At 34.9% G+C, this 22821-nt stretch overlaps 3 protein-coding genes and 1 non-coding gene across 10 annotated transcripts; 3 read left to right on the forward strand and 1 right to left on the reverse strand.

Annotated features, from left to right (window-relative positions):
* The first annotated feature begins 4811 nt into the window (after positions 1 to 4811).
* On the forward strand, positions 4812 to 9294 carry LOC104895995 (pentatricopeptide repeat-containing protein At1g20230). 7 transcript variants are annotated; one of them, XM_057395580.1, is made up of 3 exons: positions 4812 to 7482; positions 8008 to 8650; positions 8951 to 9294. In XM_057395580.1, exon 1 carries the CDS (start codon positions 4980 to 4982, stop codon positions 7038 to 7040), a length of 2061 nt encoding a protein of 686 aa, XP_057251563.1. In that variant the 5' UTR covers positions 4812 to 4979; the 3' UTR covers positions 7041 to 7482; positions 8008 to 8650; positions 8951 to 9294. The 7 variants fall into 7 exon arrangements, with proteins under 7 accessions (XP_057251563.1, XP_010680958.2, XP_048501759.1 ...); XM_010682656.4 differs by having other exon boundaries at positions 8008 to 8375; positions 8471 to 9294; XM_048645802.2 differs by having other exon boundaries at positions 8008 to 8375; positions 8503 to 9294.
* A 2747-nt stretch (positions 9295 to 12041) lies between these two features.
* LOC104895994 (vesicle-associated membrane protein 724) lies at positions 12042 to 14409 on the forward strand. Its single transcript, XM_048645803.2, has 5 exons — positions 12042 to 12345; positions 12513 to 12657; positions 13417 to 13537; positions 13639 to 13701; positions 14165 to 14409. Exons 1-5 carry the CDS (start codon positions 12153 to 12155, stop codon positions 14318 to 14320), a joined length of 678 nt encoding a protein of 225 aa, XP_048501760.1. The 5' UTR covers positions 12042 to 12152; the 3' UTR covers positions 14321 to 14409.
* Positions 14410 to 16536: 2127 nt separating this feature from the next.
* Positions 16537 to 16620, forward strand: LOC125499265 (small nucleolar RNA SNOR75). The gene has a single exon (XR_007275980.1). It is a non-coding gene; the product is annotated as a small nucleolar RNA SNOR75 (small nucleolar RNA).
* Positions 16621 to 19923: 3303 nt separating this feature from the next.
* Positions 19924 to 22720, reverse strand: LOC104895996 (cold-regulated 413 plasma membrane protein 2). Its single transcript, XM_010682658.3, has 4 exons — positions 22533 to 22720; positions 21080 to 21187; positions 20632 to 20702; positions 19924 to 20177 (listed from the first exon to the last, which is right to left on the reverse strand). The coding sequence occupies exons 1-4, from the start codon at positions 22718 to 22720 to the stop codon at positions 19924 to 19926; spliced, it is 621 nt and encodes a 206-aa protein (XP_010680960.1).
* Positions 22721 to 22821: the final 101 nt, after the last annotated feature.

Genomic DNA, 22821 nt, shown 5'->3' on the forward strand with positions numbered 1-22821 from the left:
TCAAGAAAAACTCAAATGAATATTACTTTTAACATGTAGCAGATTCCAACGAATCAATCCTCCAAACAAAAAACAATCGAACTTTGAAACTCAAATCTCATATAACAATCACTCTATCACAAATCCACCATCATCAAACCTAAAATTCAACAATTCAATCAGTGAACGAAAATGAAAAAAAATAACAAAAATGAAAAAAAAAACGAACGAAAATACAAAAGAGAAAAATTATAGATCTGAAATTACATGAATTCATCAAAACAAATTATAGATCTGAAAAACGAAAAATCTATACTTGTTGTTGTCGTTGCCGATGATGTTGCGAATCGATGCGGAGAGGATTCGACGGCAGATGCAGGAAGTTGCGGTGGCTAACCCGAGGTATTGAAATCTTTCTCTCTCTCCTGAAATCAATGTTAGTGGGTTCTATCTCTCCTAACCCGAGGTATTGAATTTGTGACTTTTTGGAATGTTTGAAACGGTTCGAACTCTTTATCTCTACTCCTTCATCTTCTTCACTCTTATTTTCCCAATCATGATCATAATGGAGAAAAAGAAGAACAAGAAAGAGAGCGGAGGAGAGAGAAAGAGTGTTGTTGATGAAGAAGAACGTCGCTGAGAGAACGAACGAACAAACTGAAATCATCTTCTTCACTCTTAGGGTTAGAAAAAAGTCGGCGAAGAGGGAGAACGTGAGAGAAGGGAGGATGGTGAGAGAGAAGAGGGAGAACGTGAGATTGAGTAAAGGACGTGAGAAGTAAGGGAATGAAAATGAACCCACGAGAAAGAAGATCTGTATTTTTAGGTTAGAATTCATTTCAATTTTTTTTTAAAAAAAAAGCCCATAAAGGGCTGCGTTTTTCTTTAAAAACGCAGCCCTTCCAGCGCTGCCCTTCCTTTTTTTTCCCCTAGTGTTTAAGCCTCTCTTTACTCCTATGAAGGAAACATGTGGACGTTACTGATGGATCCACGTGTCTCCTGCAGAGCCGTTGATTTATTTAGTCTACAACAAGTAATATTTATGTTATTCATTATCAATTTTTTTGTTAAATAAGGTCAAATAAATTCCAATCAAGTTTAATAAGGTCTAATACGTTCCAATCAGGTCTAGTAAGATTCAATCAGGCCAATAAGTCCATATCACATTCAATCAGGTCTAATAAGTTGAATTAGGTCCAATAAATTCAGTTCATTTCACATAAGTTCAGTACAATTCAGGTATATTCAAATCAACAGAACGCATCCTTATACTAGGGAATCCAAAAAATACCAATATTATTTCTCCCAAAAATGATGATTGAGTATTAAATTAGACTTTATTTGAACAATGTTTCCTAAAGTAGAAAATTCCACATGAAAAGAGAAGGCAATTGTAAATAACATACAAACTCATTTTCTGCAGCCAAACTACTAAAACTATGCGCAAATAGTCACTGATATTTTTCTTACTAGGGATTAGATTCAAATAATAGACAAATCTTTCTAAAAGCAGAAGGGGCTAGAAAAGAAAATTTTTCTCCATTCCGATAGCTTCTGGGGAATGGAATGGAGTAAATTAAGAAATTCTTGATTGAAGCGAAAAAATTATTGCTTAGTAGTTTAAATTAGACCCTACTAGTCTTACATGCACGCACTGCGTGCGATAACGTGTGATAACAAATGAAGTAGAAAATAAAATTAATTGGGTAGAAAAATTGTCTTTATATTTTATTTTCTCAAAAAACTGATATTCAGTTTAAATGTCCTATTTTCCCCTCCTTTTTTCATTCAAATGAAATAATTAATTATCCTCTCTTTTTTTTCCGTTTTCTATTTTTTGGTGTCCCCCATGTATTGCCTTAAATAATAGAGATTATATTTGGAAAAATTTCTAACATTTTTTGGATAAACTAGTAGTAACCAAGTTCAATCTTACATTTGCAGAAGCGATTGGAACTAACAAAAAGCATATCTATGCAAATATTATAGTAACCTTAACTAGGGGTGTTCGCGGTTTGTGTTGGTGCGGTTTGGGATGTAACTCAACCAAAACCGCAAATATACGGTTTGACATTTTTCCAATCCAAACTGTACCACACTTTTGCCGAATCCAACCCAAATCGAACCGCGCAAAACGGTTTGGTGCGGTCTGGTTTGCGGTTTAACCATTTTTTCCTCCACGACATTAAATTGTAATCTAAGAGTAAAAAAAAAAGGGAAATTCCCACTGGTAACCCTATACTACGGAACAATAACCATTTTTCTTTCGAGTTTCAAAAATAACCCTATACTTAGTAATATTATACAACCGTGACATTAATGATGGTTAAGTCGTTACTTCAACCGTTAAATCTATTTACTATACTAACCCAAGTTAACCACAAACCACTACCTAACCCACTAAATCCCCACCCCATCGCCATCTTTCCACCGAAAACACCATACCCCGTCACTCTCTCCTTCCCAATGACTCTTTTTCTCTCCTCGTTACTCTCCCCCTCCCTATGACTTCTCTTCTCATCGGTGGAGAGGTTGAACAGTAGTGGAGAAGTGGGACATTGGTGGTGGAGTGGGGTTCATGTGAGGCGGTGGGACAACGAGTGATTAACTAATGTTTCCAAATATAATGTTGGTTCGTTGGAACCATATAAACCAACCGTGGAGGGGTGGAACTGTGGTGGTTGGATGAGATGTCAGTGGGTTAGGTGGTAGTTGAGAGTTGGGGTTAACCTGGGTTAGGTAAATCAATAACACTAATGATTTAAAACCATCAGTAATGTCACGTTTGTATAATATTACTAAGTATATGGTTATTTTTGAAGCTCCAAAGAAAAACGATTTACCATTGCAATTGTTCCATAGTACAGGGTTACCAGTGGGAATTTCCCAAAAAAAATTGTTCATCTATATTAGAGTCCAAATAAATACGAAGTTGCCTACATAATTATACATATATAATAATTTATCAAAAGTGTTCAAGTTCTTTACTTCAAACTTATTTTTTTCGTCGTGTACTTCTATGTCACCTTGTCAAGTGTATTTCGAATTTTTTTTAAAAAAAAAAAATCATATAAAATTGCGGTTCATGTTGCGGTTTCGGTTTACAAAAATTAAAACCCAACCCAAACCGCAAACCGCGGTTTACTTGAAATCATAACCCACACTGCAATTTTAAAACCGCAAACCAACCCCCAACCACGAAAAAACGATTTGGGTTGCAGTTTGGTGCGGTCCGGACTGTACTCTGAACAACCCTAACCTTAACATCTGTAGCAAAGGGAAAATAAAAATTGAAACCGCCCGCAATCCATCAATGGGCACTGAAGAAACCTGAGCACTCGACGACGAAATTTGACCCGCGCCAAGGATTGAACGAGAAACCCAAATCGAATCAACCCAAAAAAAACCCTAGTAAAAAATCCTAATATGAATATAAGGAAAATGAATTCTTTAATCCAATCATAAGATTGAACAAGAAATTCTAAACAGGAAGATGAATAACTTAACTCCATATATCAGAGAAGAACTGTTCTCAGAAAATGAGAACAATTTTCGTGTAGTATCAAATTCAACATGGGAAAAATATTTGGGTTGATTTAAGGAATTTTTTGACAAATTGTCTCCGGAAGTTACCACTAGAATTGATGACAAAGAGTTGATAATATTTAACTACGAAAAATTTGGTAATCTTGATTTTGAAAAACTTCGCAAGATCGAATTGGGGTAATTTTGGGGGCTAGGGTTTTTATTTTTTAGGCTTTCAAGGACTTTCAATTAGTAGATCCTGGACCAAGGTGCAGGATGAGCATCCTACAACAGCTCCAAAACGGAAGGCAAGAAGAATGAAACGCACCATTCAACATGCAAAAAAGTAATTGATTTGACAGGTAATGTACATTCCCATTACATCCAGTGTACATGTCGTAAATACAAAAAGTAACTGATTTGACAGTTACTGCTCACCATTTAATAACTGATTTGATGTCAACCGCCATCATTTCTCCCCATATACTGTTCACCACTTCTCTCTTTTCCACACTCAACCTCTTGTACATTCTTGGCTTCGTGGTTGTTCATTAACAAAATCAAAATGTACAATGACAGACCCCAGCTGAAAGTAACCCAATTCCTGAAGCTGATGTCAATTGAGTAATTTGCAATCTTTGTACACTGGTGTGTTGATGTTTGTTCACTAATGAAATTCAATATGTACAATTACAGTCTCATACCGAAGTTCACCACTTCTCTCTTTTCCACACTCAACCTCCTTGTACATTCTTGGCTTCGTGGTTGTTCATTAATAAAATCAAAATAGACAATGACAACCCCCAGCTGAAACTAACCCAATTCATGAAACTGATGTCAAGTGAGTAATTTGCAATCTTTGTACACTGGGTGTGTTGATGTTTGTTCACTAATGAAATTCAATATGTACAATTACAGTCCCATACCGAAATATGTCAAGTGAGTAATTTCCGATCTTTGTACACTGGTGTGTTTGATATTTGTTCACTAATGAAATTCAATATGTACAATTATAGTCTTATACCGAAATTCAATAAAATCACAATGTACACTGATGGTCATTGCTTTGATCACTGAAAATTCCCAAATGTACACTCGTATATTAGTGTACACCAAACCATATGCATTTGTGCATTAAAAAAAATTATTTCACGTGATGAGAGAGAAAGAGCTGGCCCACTTTCAAAAATACTGCCAAAAGTCAGCCACATGATCCTACACCTCGGTGTAGGATCTAATTTGCGGGAGGCTAGTTAGTAATTACTTTTATTAAGTGTACACCATCCTATCACATTTCTGTTAAACGGCCCGCCACTCACGGGCTCGGGTCCGGCCCATGCCCAAGTCTACCTAGTAGCATTAGTGAGAACGGTTGCCAAATAACAACCGGTGCTTAGTACAGTTGTAGGTGTGTAAAGCTCTCTGCTGCCCTCAGTCCTCAACAGTCAAACCCGATACCCCTCGCGCCATAGGCCATGCGTTTGAAGTTACCCGCTAATATCTCACCCCATGTAGGAGAGAAACTGCTTAATCCTGTTCTAAACTCAGGCGATTTAAGTCGTGCACGCCAACTGTTCGATAAAATTCCTGAACCAAATCTACATTCTTGGGCAAACTTGATTTCTGCTTATACAAAGCAGAATCTTCCAAATGAAGCAGTCAAGCTGTATTTTTTATTCAGAAAGCAGAACATTCAGCTTCCTGATAGAATACTACTACTATCAGCTGCGAAAGCGTGCGCTGCATATGCCGATCTTACAAAAGCGAAAGAGATCCATGAGGATGCTGTTAGATTTGGATATCTATCTGATCTTACCTTGGGAAATGCCTTGATCAATATGTATGGGAAATGCAAGTGTTGTGACGGTGCTCAATCTGTTTTCAATGAGTTGCCGGTGAAGGATGTTATTTCATGGACATCATTGTTGTCCAGCTATGTCAATTGTGGGTTTCTTGGGGAAGCTTTGCAAGCTTTTTGCAAGATGGGATTGAATGGGTTGAGGCCGAATGCAGTGACTTTGTCTTCGATTCTTCCTGCTTGTTCTGTAATGAAGTGCTTGAATTTAGGTAGGCAAATTCATGGTTATGCTGTGAAAGATGGGTTTGGAGAAAATGCTTTCGTTACCAGTGCACTTGTTGATATGTACGCAAGTTGCTCATGCTTGGCAGACGCTCAGTTGGTATTCGATAACATGCTCGTGCGTGACATTGTCTCTTGGAATGTTATCGTGTCAGCATATTTCTTAAATGGAGAATCAGAGAGGGCTCTCAGCCGATTTGGTAAAATGAGAAAACAGGGAGTGCCCATAAACTATGATTCATGGAATACTGTGATTGGTGGGTGTGTTCAAAATGGAGAAAACACCCTAGCTCTTGAATTGCTGGTCCAAATGCAGGATGAAGGGTTCAAACCCAATCATATTACAATAACTAGTGCTTTACCTGCATGCTCGAACCTAGAGAGCTTAAGGAAGGGAAAGGAGATACATGCATACATTTTCAGGAATAAGATCTTCACTGACATAACAACCACAACAGCTTTGGTTTACATGTATGCTAAATGTGGTGAGCTTGAGCTATCCAGTCAGATATTCAATATAATGCCTAGAAAGGATGCTGTAGCATGGAACACGATCATTATTGCAAATGCCATGCATGGGAGAGGGGAAGAAGCTTTATTGCTCTTCAGAAATATGTTAATATCAGGGGTTAAACCCAATTCAATTACGTTTACAGGGGTTCTCTCTGGTTGCAGTCACTCAAAACTTGTTGATGAGGGTCTTCAAGTTTTTCATTCAATGAGGAGTCACCTTATTGAACCTGATGCAGATCACTATTCAAGTTTAGTTGATATACTTAGTCGTGCTGGGTGCCTTGATGAGGCATATGGATATATTCAGAGAATGCCCATGAAACCAACTGCTGGTGCCTGGGGTGCTTTACTTGGGGGTTGTAGAGTGTATAAGAATGTTGATCTGGCACGAATTGCAGCAAAGCATCTGTTTGAGATCGAACCTGACAATCCTGGAAATTATGTTTTATTATCGAACATATTTGTTGAAGGCAAACTGTGGAATGAAGCTTCGATGTATAGGAAGATAATGGAGCAAAAGCAAATTTCAAAACCACCAGGGTGTAGTTGGATTCAGGTTAAGAACAAAGTTCACACATTTATCGCTGGTGACAAAAGCAATGAGCAGAGTGAGAAGATATCCAAATTCTTGATGGATATCAGCAATAAGGTCCGACTGGCAGGGTATTTGCCAAATACTGATTTTGTTCTGCAAGATTTGGATCAAGAAGAGAAAGAGGAAGTCTTATGCAGCCACAGCGAGAAGCTAGCAGTTGCTTTTGGATTACTGAATTTAAAAGGAGAATCTTCAATTCGCGTGTTCAAAAATTTGCGAATATGCGGTGACTGTCATAATTTCATAAAATTTGCAGCCAAGGTTGTTGGCATACAGATTATCGTTAGAGACTCCTTGAGATTTCACCATTTCAAGGAAGGTTTATGCTCTTGTCGAGACTTTTGGTGATTAATTTATTGAAAAATTAAATCTAGAAAGGAGAAGCAAAGTGTATGGAGTATGTGACAAAGACATGATCTAATTGGAAGTTCTATGAGCTCCAAAGATGCTTTGACGTTAGACATGCATTTTAGCCCATAGTTATGATGTTGTCAATCATCAGAGGAAGTTGCTTCCTGTCATGGTGAGTGATGAGCTTTGCATGTGTCACTGATGGAATCAAATACTGCTTAAAACGGAAAGCTAATAATAGGAGAGATTCAACCATGTTCAAGGACTAGTTGAAAGTCAATGGTGAGCTCATTATAATGTTAGAGAACAAAATTGTTCATCAGATGATACTGGGGGCAAAAATATCGTCGTACATGTGCACTCATCCAGGTCTCCTGAATGGCCTGCGTCATTTGACTTGGTATTGACAACGAACATTAGCTTGGACTTCTTTCTCTTCGTAAGGCCTCTACCCATTCTATAAGATGCCTAAACCTTTGAGTATTTATTTTGTTTGTAGGGAACCACAAGATATAACATATATGTCTTTTAAATCTAGATCTTAGACTCTTAGTTACTACTTACTAGTAGCACCACATAGATATCCTAGATGGCTAACTTAAGCTACATGAAAGCATGCGATCTTGGAATACTCCTGCAGAATTAGACAACCAGCTATTCAAAAGTTAAAACTGCTTAATTGTTCAGTTGTGAGTCAAATTTAATGAGCTTAATTTGTATTGGTTTCAAACAACAGTGAGAATAGATGTGATGCATTTTCCATCCATGTCCAGGTTCTGAGTTTAGAACTACCTACCATGGTTTTGTTTCGTACAAACTACTTGTTCTTGAAAATTGAGAATTTTTTCCATTCATGCATGCTTCCCTGGTCCTACACTTGCTTAAGTTTGAAAGTTTCAGTTGTATATTGGGTTTTATTACTCTTGACAATTCTTTAGCAAATTATCTATGTTGGTTCATGCAGATTGGAGAATTAAGAGTCAACTTAGCAAATTGTCAAGATTCCAAGCAGTCATGCTTAATCTGGATTTTGAAATTTGACATGATGCAGGAAATGAGTTTTTTCGGAATTGAATTTCACAAATTCAAGAAATCGACTTCTCAAGCACATGATATACAAGCTGAAAATTTTTGTTTTTTCTCCTCAAACTATCAAGAGTGCCTTTCAGGTTGTAACAAAAGAAGGTCAAGAATAATTAGTTCATACACCATCATATGTTGCTCAAGCCGAGATGCCGGATAACATCAAATTTTTACTTCTATGTTCGTAATCTGGACAGTTTCCGAATACTTCAATAACCTCCTCTCAGGTTTGCTCCAGACAAACTCAAGGTGATAGCTTCTTTGTATGGTGAAGAGTTCCTGTTCTCTTTTTCAAGCTACTCCACTTCTTTTCCTCAATTTGACAATGCTACAAATTATCATAGGTGTAACTTCCTCTTTCTTTTGGATCAAGAAGGAAAAACCATGATATGATGGAGCACGGCATGGTCTTCTTGCTTGACTTGAAGATGAAGCCAGAGAAATCAAATTTATCCATGATCATTAGGCACTTAATTATTAGCAGTTCCAGTTCCAGTTCCAGTTCCAGTTCCTTTGACTTTGGGGTAAGTCTTGCTCAGATCCTATCAGTTTTAGCTCCATGAAATGCAAAATATTATTCACATAAGCAATCACTTTCATCAGTTATTGTTGAAAATTTTTACAGTGGTGCTGTTTCAACATGCACATAAATAAAAAAAAAACCATTCAACTTTTTGGGTGGAAGAAAAGCTTAAGTAAATTTTTTCTGGCATTCAAATTACAACTGACAAATCTTGCAGTAGGACTGTAGTGTAGGAGGGTAGCAAAACTGAGTGGTGAGCAGGTTCAGAACAGACCCTTGATATTTTTGTCAATTGTATCAGAAAAGGTCGCATATTGGGTGCCAAAGTACACAAGATCAGTCTGTCACCATCTTACACGAATCAAGTGCAACATAGCAATCACCTGATTTGGAACATAGATGGTGTGATATTCGATTTCAGGGCACTCTATATTTCCAAAAGGGATAATGGTAGATTAATCCATTGGAGCAGAGTAGAGTCCCTTATTTTATTAGAATCATGTCTTAGAGCAAATCTCTTTCTGTAGACATGAATGAATATTCATATACATTTTGCAAACCACTGAATTGAAGATAGCTCCAAATACTCTTGATGTTGTTATCTACTTGCTTTTATCTTAATGTTCAATGAACTGAACAATAAAATCATCAAGACTACATTCATTTGTGTGCATCTATGTGAATTATGAGGTACATGTTCAGCCAGCGTTTAAAGATGTCAAACAAGGATTCCCATATTGTACGTCTACGTAGAAAGTGTTTGGTAGGAGCTTGGAATATGCAACCCAACCAACACAAAGTATAATGTGATAATTGGATTAGGTTAGAGAGAAAAACTGTCATCAAAATTAACATCTAAAACACTTCTGGTCTATCTATTCCATGAAGGCTGCTTGGATTGAGCGTAATGGTTGTAGCAATTGACGGGTACTTCTTATGTGCTAGATATTTATGGCTGAATTGGGGTGAATTCTTTGGATCTGTAGTTTTTCTTCTCAAATGAGGATAATACATTACTCTATCCCCTTTCAGTACTCTCTCTCTCTCTCTGCCTCTCTTTTCTCCATCATCTGGCTATATTGACCAACACAATCTGCTTCTGATTCATTTTACTCTCCTGTCCTCTCTTCTATGGTACAAGTCCTTGTAAAATATTACTATAAACTTTCATTATCTATCATTTCTTAGTTCATGTAAGATTAGTTATTTAATTTTAGTTTTCATTTTTGCTCGTTCAATTTCCAACCATGTATTGGATGTTATTTTATTTTCCAAGGTTCTGGATCTTCCTCAAATTCATTTACTTTGATTATTAATCTGTTCTTCATGTATTCTGCATCAAAACCGAAAACTTTGCTGCTCCTCCCCTGTTTGAAGCTCTCTATTCAATGGCTTGCAGCCTCTCATGAGACACAACATACCTTGATACCAAAAACATATACTTCCTCTGTTTCTAAATAAGTGCAACATTTCTTGTTTGCACGTTTGCCAATGCATTATTTTAACCATTAATATCTTCAATTATCAATAAGTAAAAATTATAAAAAGTTGATATTAAAAAAATTCACATCCGGACGAATCTAACAAGATCCCACATGACTATGTTTTTCCTAAAATGTAAATCACCAAAGCTAATTAAAGTTTAAACTGTGAATAGTAAACACTATGCAAATGTTGCACTTATTTTGAAACGGAGGTAGTATTAATTACTCTAGTAATTCATATCTGACATGTAGAACCTTTCTTTCAGGAAACTTAACCCCCTATGTTGGTTCTCTAGTATTAATTTCCCCATTAAAACTTCCCCTTAATACAAATCCCAATCGAGGCGAAGCCTAAAGGTTAAAATATCATTCTTGTCACACAAATTACAGATTACAAGAGTGCCTAATAGATCTATACCGTCTTACCAAGGCAATGTGGATTGCAGGCTAAGGAAGCGAGATCGAACCCTTGAGGCTTCTTGGCATTTGACACACTTCTCACTTCTGAGCCAAGTCACTGAGATCACATAGAAGAAAGAGACATTCTACCAGCAGCTGCTTTTGACACCAAATGCAGGGTTTCCTTAATGCCTTAGTGGGTTGCATGAAGGCTTCTAACATCCAATACAAGAGAGTTTTGTTATTGCAGGAAGAATGTTACGGTTTGTTTTGGTAGTTGGGGTATTGCTTTGGGTGTACGAGTTGGATGAAGAAACAGGATATAGTAGTCGATAAGAGGTCTTCTGTTATTGGTCACTAGACTCACTACTCACTTATAGCCAGTTGTTCTTTCTTTAATAATTTCCACGTGTCAGACTTTGCGAAATTGCAATAGTATTGGTTTGTGCTATGTTAATGAAATAAAAGTATTCATATTGATAGGGAGGGAAACAAACAATGTATTCAATTATGGCTTTTGAGCTTAATCGAGATCTTGAGTGTTGTGGTAAAAGCAAATAGAAGATATTATTTCTTCACATGTTCTTATGAAGATCACAAATTTTCACCTTGATATGCATTATTGTAAATTTGTGGTATGCATTATTCATATAAATATAGTAACAGATGTGTAGTTTCTCCATATATTTTGGTATAAGATTTGAGACCTTCCTTATAAATAACGCATTAAGGCTCCGTTTGGTAGGGCGTAAAACGTTTTTCCGAAAAACTGTTTTCCTCTATTTTTAGTTTTACATTGTTTGGTTGGCAAGAGTGTGTAAAACCATTTTTCCTTGGGGTAAAATTACTCTCCCAATGATGGAAAACCATTTTCCTTTCAAAATGAAGGGAAAACTATTTTTCTTATCTCTCTTGTACACTCCTCTCACTACTTCCTTACTTTCCTTTCCATTTCCCTTTCATTACATCATTTTTCTTACATGAAACCAAACAACGGAAAACTAATTTTGGAATTGTGTTTTCCATTGTAAATTGTTTTCCATGAAAATCATTTTACACTGAAAATGTTTTACGTCCTACCAAACGGAGCCTAAGTCATTATCATTTGTGTAGTGAAACAAGTGAGATAATGGACCAAAAGAAATCTGCTTGTACCATACAGGTATTTTAAAAACTAACATGTGACATTCCTTTGGAAAATATTGGCACGAAGGTTCGTCAGGCTTCGTCAATAATATTAAGCGCCAGAAAAATCTGTTTGTTTATTCTAAGCAAAAAAAGAAAAGAAGCGTGTATAGTATACCATTTCTCTGAAAAAGAAAGTCTTCTTAACCGAGAAAGGAAATCTTTTGGGAGGAATTAACGTTATACCATTGATTGAGACCATTTCAACCATCTAGATGCTCGCAATTGATAACTAAGACTGCTTCTGTAATCTGTAAGTTCACCAGTCACCAGGAAATTTCAGCTTCGGAAACTTAGAGGTGAAGGAAGCCAAAAAACAATGAGAATTCATTATTACTTTCTTGTAAGATATATACTTGAATTGCCAGTTTCAACTTTCATTCATAACAAGTTTAAGAAAGTTGTGGTTACCTATAGTATTGTTTGGATAGTAAGATGGGTCAAGATTGGATCCTATACAGTTTTGTCGCTCGAGGAACCGATATATTGGCCGAGCACATGATCCAACCCAGCAACTTAACCAGCATTGCTGCTCAATGGCTCAACAATCTCCCACCTGATCCTCACAAAAAGTTCACCACAAAATACGATGGACACACCTTCAACTTCTTAGTTGAAGATGGATATGGTATTCATTATATATGCTTACCTGTTGAGCTATGTGACTATATGTCTATAAAAGTTTATAACATGGCATTTAGCATGTTATTGTTATGTATGGAAGAAAGCAGAGAATATATGTGTGGAATCTGGATGAATTACATGAAACTAAGTGATTTCAAAAATATTATGCAGTTTACAGCGTAGTAGCAAGAGAATCAGTAGGAACACAACAGATTTTATTCGAGTTTCTGGAACGCATCAGAGAAGATTTCAAGAAGATATATGGTCAAGGTAAAGGGGATGCAGCCAAGGCAAACAGTCTTACTAAGAAATTTGGGTATGATTTCTTTCAAACCTAATCAAATGGAACATCTTTTAACAATAACTTAAAAAGTTAAAAGGAGTACTTCCTCCATTGTTTAGATGCAATAAGCTGCAACGTTATTCAGGATGATCTGATAGGTTGTTTAAATGTATCAATAACACAGCCCCTCCTGGCTTTAAAGTAAGGGGGCCTCAAATATTCTAAATAGTTCAAAGAGTAAAACAAAATTATTATCTCTCTTCCATCTAACACATGCTTGCTTAGTGTTCACAAACCTTTTTTGAGTAAGAAAAATGGCATATATTTATTTTGGTGTTTGCACCTGGTTCACCCTTCGGGCTACATCCGGATCGAGGCCAAGTTCGGGGTGGTTAGGTTTCATTCCTCTCCCAAGGGTGTTGCGGGGATTCGAACACGGGTCCGTCCTACCAAAGCCAGTCCCCATCACCACTGGGCCAACACTTACTTGGTAGAAAAATGGCATATATTGTACTATGGTATGTATGTTTGTGAGGAAACTATTATATTTAGCAGAGAGTGGCTGATGTTGCAATCATGACGTTTTCGTATTTCAAATGTTTTGAAATACTAGATGCAAACATGTCGTGTATACATCAAGTTCTTTTTTTTATCCCATATGCTCTCCTATATTGTGTATTTTTCCGATGTGACAATGAGAAAAAAAAAAAAACACATGAAGTATTTGCTTAACTGCTAGTATGAAAGTATGATCAATTTAAGTCATTGGTGACCGTGGTTGGTGCAAAACAGGCCTATAATGAAGCAGCATATGCAATGGGTTGTTGATCACGCTGAAGAGATTGATAAGATTGCAAAGGTGAAAGCTCAAATTTCGGAGGTCCAAGTTATCATATCGAACAACGTAGACAAGGTAAATAAAGTGAAGAAATTGTAATAAGTGAAAGCAGCAATTAAAGACCCTGGAATGTGGGGTTTGAATTTGACTCCTTTCGTTGTTGCCTTGACTTCTAGATTCTTGAAAGAGGCCAACATATAAGCGATGTTGCAGAGCAAGCTGAGGCGCTACACAATTCGGTAATACCATTTGTGTTACCACATTGTAATATAATGCTGTCTTTTCGAGTTGTTTTCACTTTGAATTTTGCGTTTGCTATTTGAATCTAGATATCTTTAATTCATTATTAAAAAGTGATAATTTTGAAATTATACATTCATGCAGAATCCTAATATCATACTACATAACAACCTATATTTTCATGTGTGAGTTAAATGTACACTCAAAATAAAGTATGTAAATATTGCAAAACTCATAGTGTAACCATTAAAATAATCGCAAAAGATGTGAGTTACATCACCATGACTTATGTTTACTGTTTACAAAGTGAACAATCTTTTCTGTTGGAGTCTTGGAGAAAGGAAAAGTATCATGAGTAAGATTAGCACGTTTTATTATTTTGGGTGGGGATGTTGGATTGTTCATTGAGTTACTTATTTTTGATAGCTTGAGTTAATCTGTTGTTGATCCTTGTTGTTTCAGTCTTTGGAATACAAAAAGATAGCAACGGAAGTGAAGAGGAAGATGTGGTACCAGAATGTAAAATCAAAATTAGTCATCTTGGCAATATTACTTCTGATTCTGGCTTTGATTATTTGGGTTTCTATTTGCAGCGGCTTTAATTGTGCCAAAGCTTAATAAGTAGGTATTTTGTAAGATAAAATTAATGTTACAGTATTTATCTATTATCTGTAAAAAGAATATTGTGGAAAGCAAATTACTGATAATTTTGCATGTCTTATATTTAAAAGTAGAGGAATGATATATATTTTCAGAATTGGCGGAATGAACAAGTGTTAGAACGCCAAACACAAATAGTGTAAGAACGATAAAGTTATGTAAAAAGCATACTCCCTCCGTCTCATAATATATATATATTATATATATATATATATATATATATTATATATAATATATATTATATATATATATATATATAATGGATTTTTCACCGCGTATCCTCGCAGTTTCTAAAATACACAAGTTGCCCCTGAGGTTTTGAAAAAAAAAAACTCAGAGAACCTTAATGACTAACGGCTTACGGCTGTCAGCTCCATTAGACATTAAAGCTAAATCAACCCCTAACTAACCTAATTATTACTAATTAATTTTAATTAACTATAATTAAACCTCATTAATGTTAGTTAATTAAATCCCCACCCTTCCTCACCTACCAGCCACCCCGGCCAACCACCGCCATGCCACCACCACCTTGAAAACCTCCCCCCTTCCCTAGTCCCGAAAACCTCCCCCATTCCCTTCCCCAGCCTCGAAAACCTCCCCCTCCCCTTCCTCAGCCTCGAAAATTCAGCAGATAAGGTTTTCGAGGCTGGGGAAGGGGAGGGGGAGGTTTTTGGGGATGGGGAAGGGGAGTGGGAGGTTTTCTGTGATGGGGAAGAGGAGGGGGCGATTTTCGATGGTGGGAAAAAAGAGGGAAGTTTTCGAGGACCGGGGGACAAGAGGGGGTGGTTTCGGGAAGGTAGTGGTTGTTTAGGAAGCTAAGTAGGGGATTTAGGACGTATGTTGAGAATTTGGCCTCTATGACTAACGAAATTGAAGGAACTTCACGGCAGGGTCAAGTCATGTATTTTCATAACCTCAAGGGCACTTTGTGCATTTTGAAAACTGCGAGGGTACCTGGTGAATATTCGCAAAACTCAGGGGTACTAGGTGAAAAACCCAAAATGGGCCACTTTTTTTTTACCAAAGCCCGGTCTAGTCCATGATCATCTCTGCACGATACTAATTGGGGAAAAGCTCTGCTAATTACAACATAATAGTCTTTATATGCACGCTATGCGTGCAAAATTGAAGGATGAGTGGCAATTGCTTTGCATTTGTTAGATACGTTTTTTCTTTTTATTTTTAAACGAATAGAGTGGTAAGTATTGTAGTTTTCTTTTATAGTTAGGGGTATATTTGTAAAAAAAAGGTAGACAACAAAGTATTCAAGACTTCTTATATACATAGAGAAATTAAAGGAAAGAAATAGAATCAACCACATAACTTGCACCCAAGCCTGTACAAAGACCAGTCGCCGGTATAGTTTGACATGAGTTGTTTTTATCATAACACGAGAGTCACAGTGGTGGCCTGGCCTGGTGGGTTGTATGTGAATATCATAACACGAGAGACACATTTTTTAAATAATTTATTTTCTCTTCAAATTTTATATACCTAAGATTTATATTAGGATGATGTTTTTTTTCTAGTCATGAATAGACTACATTTGTCAATACGAATTATGAGGCATGATGACCTTTTATAAAATGAGAGATAAATGACATGTTTTTTAGATCATAAATAGTCATGCTTAAAAGCAGTTGAGATTTTTTCAACCACGGAAAAAAGGCCTAGGTGATTTGACAGGCCAATGCCCAACTCTGGTTTTAGGTTTCCATAGAGAAGATTAGATTAGGTTCAAACTCAATGGGATATATCCTATAGAAGCCCGGATGAACAGTGATGGGCCTGGGCTGAATTTAAGATGAAATAATGAGTAACCAATAGTTGACTTTGAACCCTAATTCTGAACCCTAATACCCCTATCTCACCACCGCACCTTTAGGCTTTAGCTATAATAACTCCACCTTCTTCACTTTCTTAATTCCCCCCTTTCTCTCTCACTCTCTCTCTCCTCTTTTTTGCTTCGCCATTCTTTCTCAATTTCGACCTCAAATTTGCCCTTTTTTTCTAACACTCTTAAAATTTTCTGGTTAGTCTGATTTATTTCCTTCTTCTATCATTTCAAAATCTTTTTAATTTCTTCAATTTATTTCCTCTCTCTTTTGGAATTTTAATTGAGATAATTTAGGAAAGCTGGGTTTTTTTTTTTTTTTTATTGACGCTGATTTTCTCTGTGATGATTCAAATTTGATGACGAGTCCGACTCCATTCTTAAAATCGTGACGACAAAACGAGGCATTTGTCTGAGAGAAATTACACCTTTTTTTTCTAGTTAGCTTGTAAACAAATTTCATAAAAAATAGGATTTTTTTTTCAATTTTTTTTTTAAATTTCGTGTGTTTTTTTAAATCTATTTTATCGGGTCTTTGCTTGAAAGTGAAGTCAATGCAGCTATGATGATAAATCAATTACACTCTCATATATCAAATGAGAAGGTGTTATACTATCAATGATTATTTTTCAAGCACTTTTGAGCTGCATTTGGCCCTTTTTTTACACTTTTCTTTCTCTATTTTCTCAACCTTAAAAAGTTTTTAATTTATTTTGATTAGTTGATGTTGATCCAGTTGTGAGTTGTGACAGTTTTTTATACAAGTGATAATAACAATGTACTAGGAGTAGTAATTATGTGGTACTATTACACTTAGGAGTAGTATAGGCTTCTACAACATATAATCATTTTCTTATGATGGGATAAGCTTCAATGGCTTTCATTTGATGGGATGGTATCATAATATGGTGGAAATTCATTAGCATGTGTGGACCATTTGATGAATAATGCCTAGGTCCCACCTCACTTAAAATGAAAGTTACAATGATGGTATGGTGGTTGCAAGATAAATGTAACACCCATGAGTAGGTAAGGTAACTAATCACTAATGTCATGATCATGAATTACAATATTACATGATGCTTAATGGAGTTGTGGGATTAGTGATTACATGTATTTAGGTGGTCATCAAACTATGATTATGGTTAATAATAGTTTTAATTAAAAAAAATGTCGGTTTTAAATCATTTTAAATTGTTAGATTTTTCACATTAATATTTTCAAAATCATTTATTGATAGTCAATTTAGAAATTGAGTTGTTATTGACATCTATTCGATAAATATCAATTTGATATTTATTAGATAGATTGTTAGTACCGATACCAATATCTTTTCAATTGTTTTCATAAAATCTAATGAATACTAGTAAATTGACATTATTTGGAAGAAGTATGTAATTATAATTTATATATACGGCATACTAGTTTTTTTGTTTTTTTCCTTTTCGTACCAATTATGGGCATATTCTCTTCAACGTAAAACAATTGAATTGAATTGAACTGATTGCAATTGAATTGAACTAAACTTATTGCAACTGAATTGAAATGAATTAAATTAAAACTAAGAAATGGTAGTTGAAGCTAAATTGAATCAAATTGAACTGAATTGATTACAACTGAACTGAAAATAACGTGGGGAGAACATGTCTGTAGTTGGAAGGGGGTGTGTGTAGTTTTTTGTAACAACTGAGTAGCATTTAGATAGCAATCTTTGTTTCACATAGGTAGATCATAGATGTACCACTCTCTCTCTCTCTCTAAAAGTCCAATCTAGAAAAAATGGAAGTCCAAATAAAAAATGTCATGAAAAATAAATGGGTAATGTTATATATAGTCCTAAGAGCTACATATAAACATTAAATACATTTCTTTAGATGGAAACAGTTAAAGAATTCAAAACACATTTTCACATCAGGTAATAAATGCTTGATTTAATATTTTATTTCCATTTATGTATATCATTTTCCAAAATAAATTTGGGAAAAAAGCTTACAATGTAAAGCCAAAATTTAAAAATTTTATTGTGCTATCAAATGAATACTAAATATAGTTACATGGAGTTTTTCATCCAAAATCAAGAAACTTAAAGTCATAACTTAATGCAATTCCAACTCGATCAACAAAAAAAAAGTCGATGCACATACTCTTTCTGACACTAACCAACTTGCATCCCAAAGGCCACAACTGCATAACAGTCACAAGTCTCAAAACCATTTGTGATATGTCCATGTACAAGTATCTGGAGAGGACCAGGAAAATAGAAGGACAAAAAAAGCAGGGTTGGCTTTAATGTTATAACTAGTAGATTATCGGGCAATGCTACATCTATTCGGGAGAAAGCCTTGATAACCAACTGTTTGAGTCCAAAAAAGACTCAAACACTCAAAAAGTTACACAATGGTACCATTATAACCTGGTATTGGTATCAAATTCTTATCAGGATTGGTACCAAGCAACCTTACTTTGGTATCAAAATTTTCGGACAATGGTACCAATCTAACCTAGCATTGGTACCAAACAACACGCGCGTGAAATTTTTAAGGCTTAAAATGACCAACTTGCCCCCGTTTGAGTCCCCTAAGAGACTCAAACGGTTGGTTGCCTAGACAAACTCATCTATTCGGTGGGTAGTTAACTTATTCGAAATAGAGTATTAAAAAACTATTAGAAATGATGAGTTGGATTCCACTATTTATTCATTTCTATTAGTAGTGGGTTGTTGACCCATTGGGTTGATAAAGTTTTTTCCGTAGATTATCATCTCATATTCTCATGTTCCATTGGCTTGTCAAATGAATAATTATTTATATAAATATATTAAAAGATGTTTCTAAATAAGGAACAGTATCATATGGCTCGAATCCCCCCTCCCCTTCTTTGTACTTTGTACCGCTTTCGTGGCTCATATGAATCAAAAAAAAAATAGAAATTGCACAGTATAGGTTTTGATCCTGTAACCTGTGTTATCATATTAAAGAACAATATTAATAAACAAAAAATTTCTTTACCATAGCCCCAACCAAATGAATAATTATTCATCATTACTACTTGTCAATTTTCTTCCCATACACGCCTAACCTTATTTGTAGTTTGTACATCAAGAAACCCATTGCTTGAATTAATTTCATATTGGGAGAGTACAAGTGAAACACTCAAAATTTACTTTAGTTGGCTAAAATCATATGGTATTCTAATCAATGTTATAATTTTGTATAAGCATTTGATGTGATTGTTGTGTTATTACCGACTACGTCTTAAACGGGGTATTTCACGGCTCATTATTACTCCCTCCATTTCATTTTAATTGTTACACTTTGATATTTTACACTATTTACAAATTTCATTTTGACCATCATTTGTGATTTATATGTCCTCAAAGTTTTACATTGGCATGCTTGAAAAATATAAATATGTAGATTAAAATAAAACGAATTAAGTATATATTCAGTTGTAAATCTTTACCTTATCATTTATACTAGCTCTTACTAGGAAAGAAAAAAACTTAAAAGACGATCTCAAAAGTATTGAAAAATAAATAAATTAAAAAGGCAAACAAAAGAGTTACAACGGTCCCAAGATCAAGTAAAACATTTTAGATAAGCTTCCTGTAAAACTTAGACATGACTCTTTATAATAAACCAAAAAAAACCTAGACATCATTCTTATATTGTTAGTATGATATTAAAGATCTTAATGGTAGAAGTACTTGATCAGTGACATGAATCTACATCATGAATATGAATATCGACCAAATGGGGTAAGCCAATAGAAGGAGAAGCCCAATTGTATTAGAAATACCATGGGTTTGAGTGAAGGAATTCCTGAGACCACCCGTCGCTCTTATATGCTCTTGTAGCAAATAACACCCTATGATTAACAAAACTACAACCCCCAACCAGTCATCCTTCATTGTATAAGCAAATAAATTGGGAGCGACCACCAACAACAGTATCAAACATCCTGGCATTTCCAACCAATCTGCACATTTTTCCATGTTAATTGTTACATTTCAAAGATACCGTAATTTGAATAATATAGTCACAACTCACAACTAATCTGGACCTATTTTCTCAATTGGAACATAATATGCTGCATATAAAAAGCTAAAAATGATAATATTAGACAATAAAAAGTGTTAATTATATTTATGAATAATGTAAATAGTAATAAAGCTGTTAGTTACTTTCTGTTATAGTTGTTATAACAAACTCTACTATAAACAACTATTCTTAGCTTTGTAATAGTTGATGAGTTTATTTCTTCTTTCTACTGAAATAAAACTTTCCTTTCTTCCTCTCTCTATAATGAGTATTGAGTTTGAATAATTCTCAATATTGATTGACGTGTGATTACATCATAAGTTTCTACATTAATACAATTTTAGGAACTTACTCCAAATTATGCATATATCAAAACTCAAAAAATTCGGTACCTGGGAAATGGCGGTGGAAAAATAACCTCAGTACAACTGCGATAAAAGCAATCCACTTACCAACTTCGCCCCTAATTTATATTTGAGCATATTAGTAAGAGATCGATGATGGAGAACGTGAAACAATGCACAATATATTACTACTTCTCTTTTGTTTTAGTTGCTACATTTTCCTTAAACGATTGCTTTTTTTTAGTTGCTATATTGTTTCGACTTTCCTTATTAAGAGACTTGGCCTAACAAAAAATAATAGTATTATGTTTGTTTTCCTCTTTTTCCACAAAAAAATACATTATTATTTCAACTTTTTCCACCTCAATTAATGTTAAAGGAGTTAAAAAGTATACCAAAAAAGAATGAAAGAGATATCTTTTAAAGACTAGTGAAAACAATAATTTAGCAAATAAAAAAAAGCAAGGAAGTAATGAGAGAAGGCAAGGATGTTAACCTTAAAAGGTGAAAGATGCCTGTGGGAAGGCTGAAGAATATGTAAGGGACTAAAAGTGATGTTAGCATGTTTGTTCTCCAATTTGTTCGATCCAGGATCAGCAAATAACTGCGATTTAGATGAAGCAGGAACAGAATAATTATTGGACTATATGTTGTTTGCAAAACAATATGATCTACCCCTCCGTTCTCTTAACTTGTACTCCTTCCGTTTCATTTTAATCTACACACTTACACTTTTCATGCATGTCAATGTAAAACTTTAAGGACGTATATCTTTAGTTTTGTATTTGTAAAAAATATAAAAAGTACATATTAATAAAATGCATGTTATGATGAATCTAACAAGATCCCACCTGACTATATTTTCATCCGCGTATAAATCACAAATGATTGTCAAAGTGAAATTTGTGAATAGTGTAAAATATCAAAGTGTGTAGATTAAAATGAAATGGAGGGAGTAAATAATAGGATTATCCCATACTTTCATTTTCCAATTTTTTCAAATGTCTTAGAAATTGGATTATTTCATAGCAGTATTGCTTGTCTTGTGAAGTGAAATATGTTACAAATTTTGTATCTTCAAACCCATTAGAAATACTTTATATGTGTGGATCTTGTAGAGTTGGTAAATGGATTCTGTCATGTTAACATGTCGGTCTAACAGTAAGCGGGTTGAACACATCAACCCTAACATGACCAGTTTATTAAATGGGTCTTAAACTCTCAAACCTAATCAGAACCGTATATATATTAAACGGGTTACCCAACCTGTTAATTTACCTGTTCATCAAGCGTTCATATATACATAACGTCAACAAATGTACTTCATATATTTTTTAACCCACGTCTTATATACTAATATATCACCTAAATAAACCAAATGGAACGACCAAAGAATAAATCTTATATATTTATGAAAAATATTCAATATTTCAAGTCCAACAAATAATATTCATGAGACTAGTGTTAAATAGGATTGGCGTGTCGAATTCGGGTTAAAATGTTCAATCCTAACCCAACCCGTTTAATAAAAGGGAGTGTCGGGTCAACCCGCTTATTTAAACATGTTGAAAAGCTTTATCCAAACCCGTTAATTTCATATCTATTTCAGATCGAGTTAGTTGATCGTGTTACTTTTTACCACCTTTAAAATGTTGCATGTACATTGTTATACATGTAGATGGGTAAAATTAACTTGCGCAAAGTTCTGAACAGTTAATTAAACATTAGCAAACATTAGCCATCATCATAAAACCATATTGGAATAATGCCATTGAGGCAACAATGATACCAAGGTGCAATATATTACTTCTATATGCCTTAAACGATTAACAGATGGAGCCACAATATTTAATTAAATCATACTATTATCAACGTGTGACAAACTGACAATGTATATTGGATGGAAAAAAGCATTAAGCATATGGAGTGAGAATAATGATAGAACTTACATAGCAGCAAATGAAGCAAGCCATTTGAGAAAATGAGTTCCGAATCCTCCGTGACCATTGAGTCTAGCAGCATCATGAATTAGCGATGTCAAAGCGATCTTAAGTTCATTCATATCATAATCTATCAAATTAGCCAACGCCATTTGCTCAGTTTTCATGGCCAAATTATCATTAATTCCTCTAACCATTTCTTCGTCACTTATCCTTAACTTCCTTAATTCCTTTATATTGCCTTCTTTGCTATTTTTTGTTAATTTTAATAGAGTACTAATTTGCAGTAAATGAAGAT

This window comes from Beta vulgaris, chromosome 6, assembly GCF_026745355.1.
Source record: "Beta vulgaris subsp. vulgaris cultivar EL10 chromosome 6, EL10.2, whole genome shotgun sequence".
Classification (NCBI taxonomy): domain Eukaryota; kingdom Viridiplantae; phylum Streptophyta; class Magnoliopsida; order Caryophyllales; family Amaranthaceae; genus Beta; species Beta vulgaris.

Bases quoted from the DNA above. Each gene is read 5' to 3' on its own strand.
- LOC104895995 (XM_057395578.1), top strand. From the start codon at position 4,980: ATGCGTTTGAAGTTACCCGCTAATATCTCACCCCATGTAGGAGAGAAA.
- LOC104895994 (XM_048645803.2), top strand. From the start codon at position 12,153: ATGGGTCAAGATTGGATCCTATACAGTTTTGTCGCTCGAGGAACCGAT. The intron at 12,658-13,416 runs GTATGATTTCTT...GGTGCAAAACAG, and splicing joins AGTCTTACTAAGAAATTTGG to GCCTATAATGAAGCAGCATA. The intron at 13,702-14,164 runs GTAATACCATTT...TTGTTGTTTCAG, and splicing joins CTGAGGCGCTACACAATTCG to TCTTTGGAATACAAAAAGAT.
- LOC104895996 (XM_010682658.3), bottom strand. From the start codon at position 22,720: ATGGTTAGAGGAATTAATGATAATTTGGCCATGAAAACTGAGCAAATG. The intron at 21,188-22,532 runs GTAAGTTCTATC...TCTAAATCGCAG, and splicing joins CTTGCTTCATTTGCTGCTAT to TTATTTGCTGATCCTGGATC. The intron at 20,703-21,079 runs GTTAACATCCTT...AATATAAATTAG, and splicing joins GGCATCTTTCACCTTTTAAG to GGGCGAAGTTGGTAAGTGGA.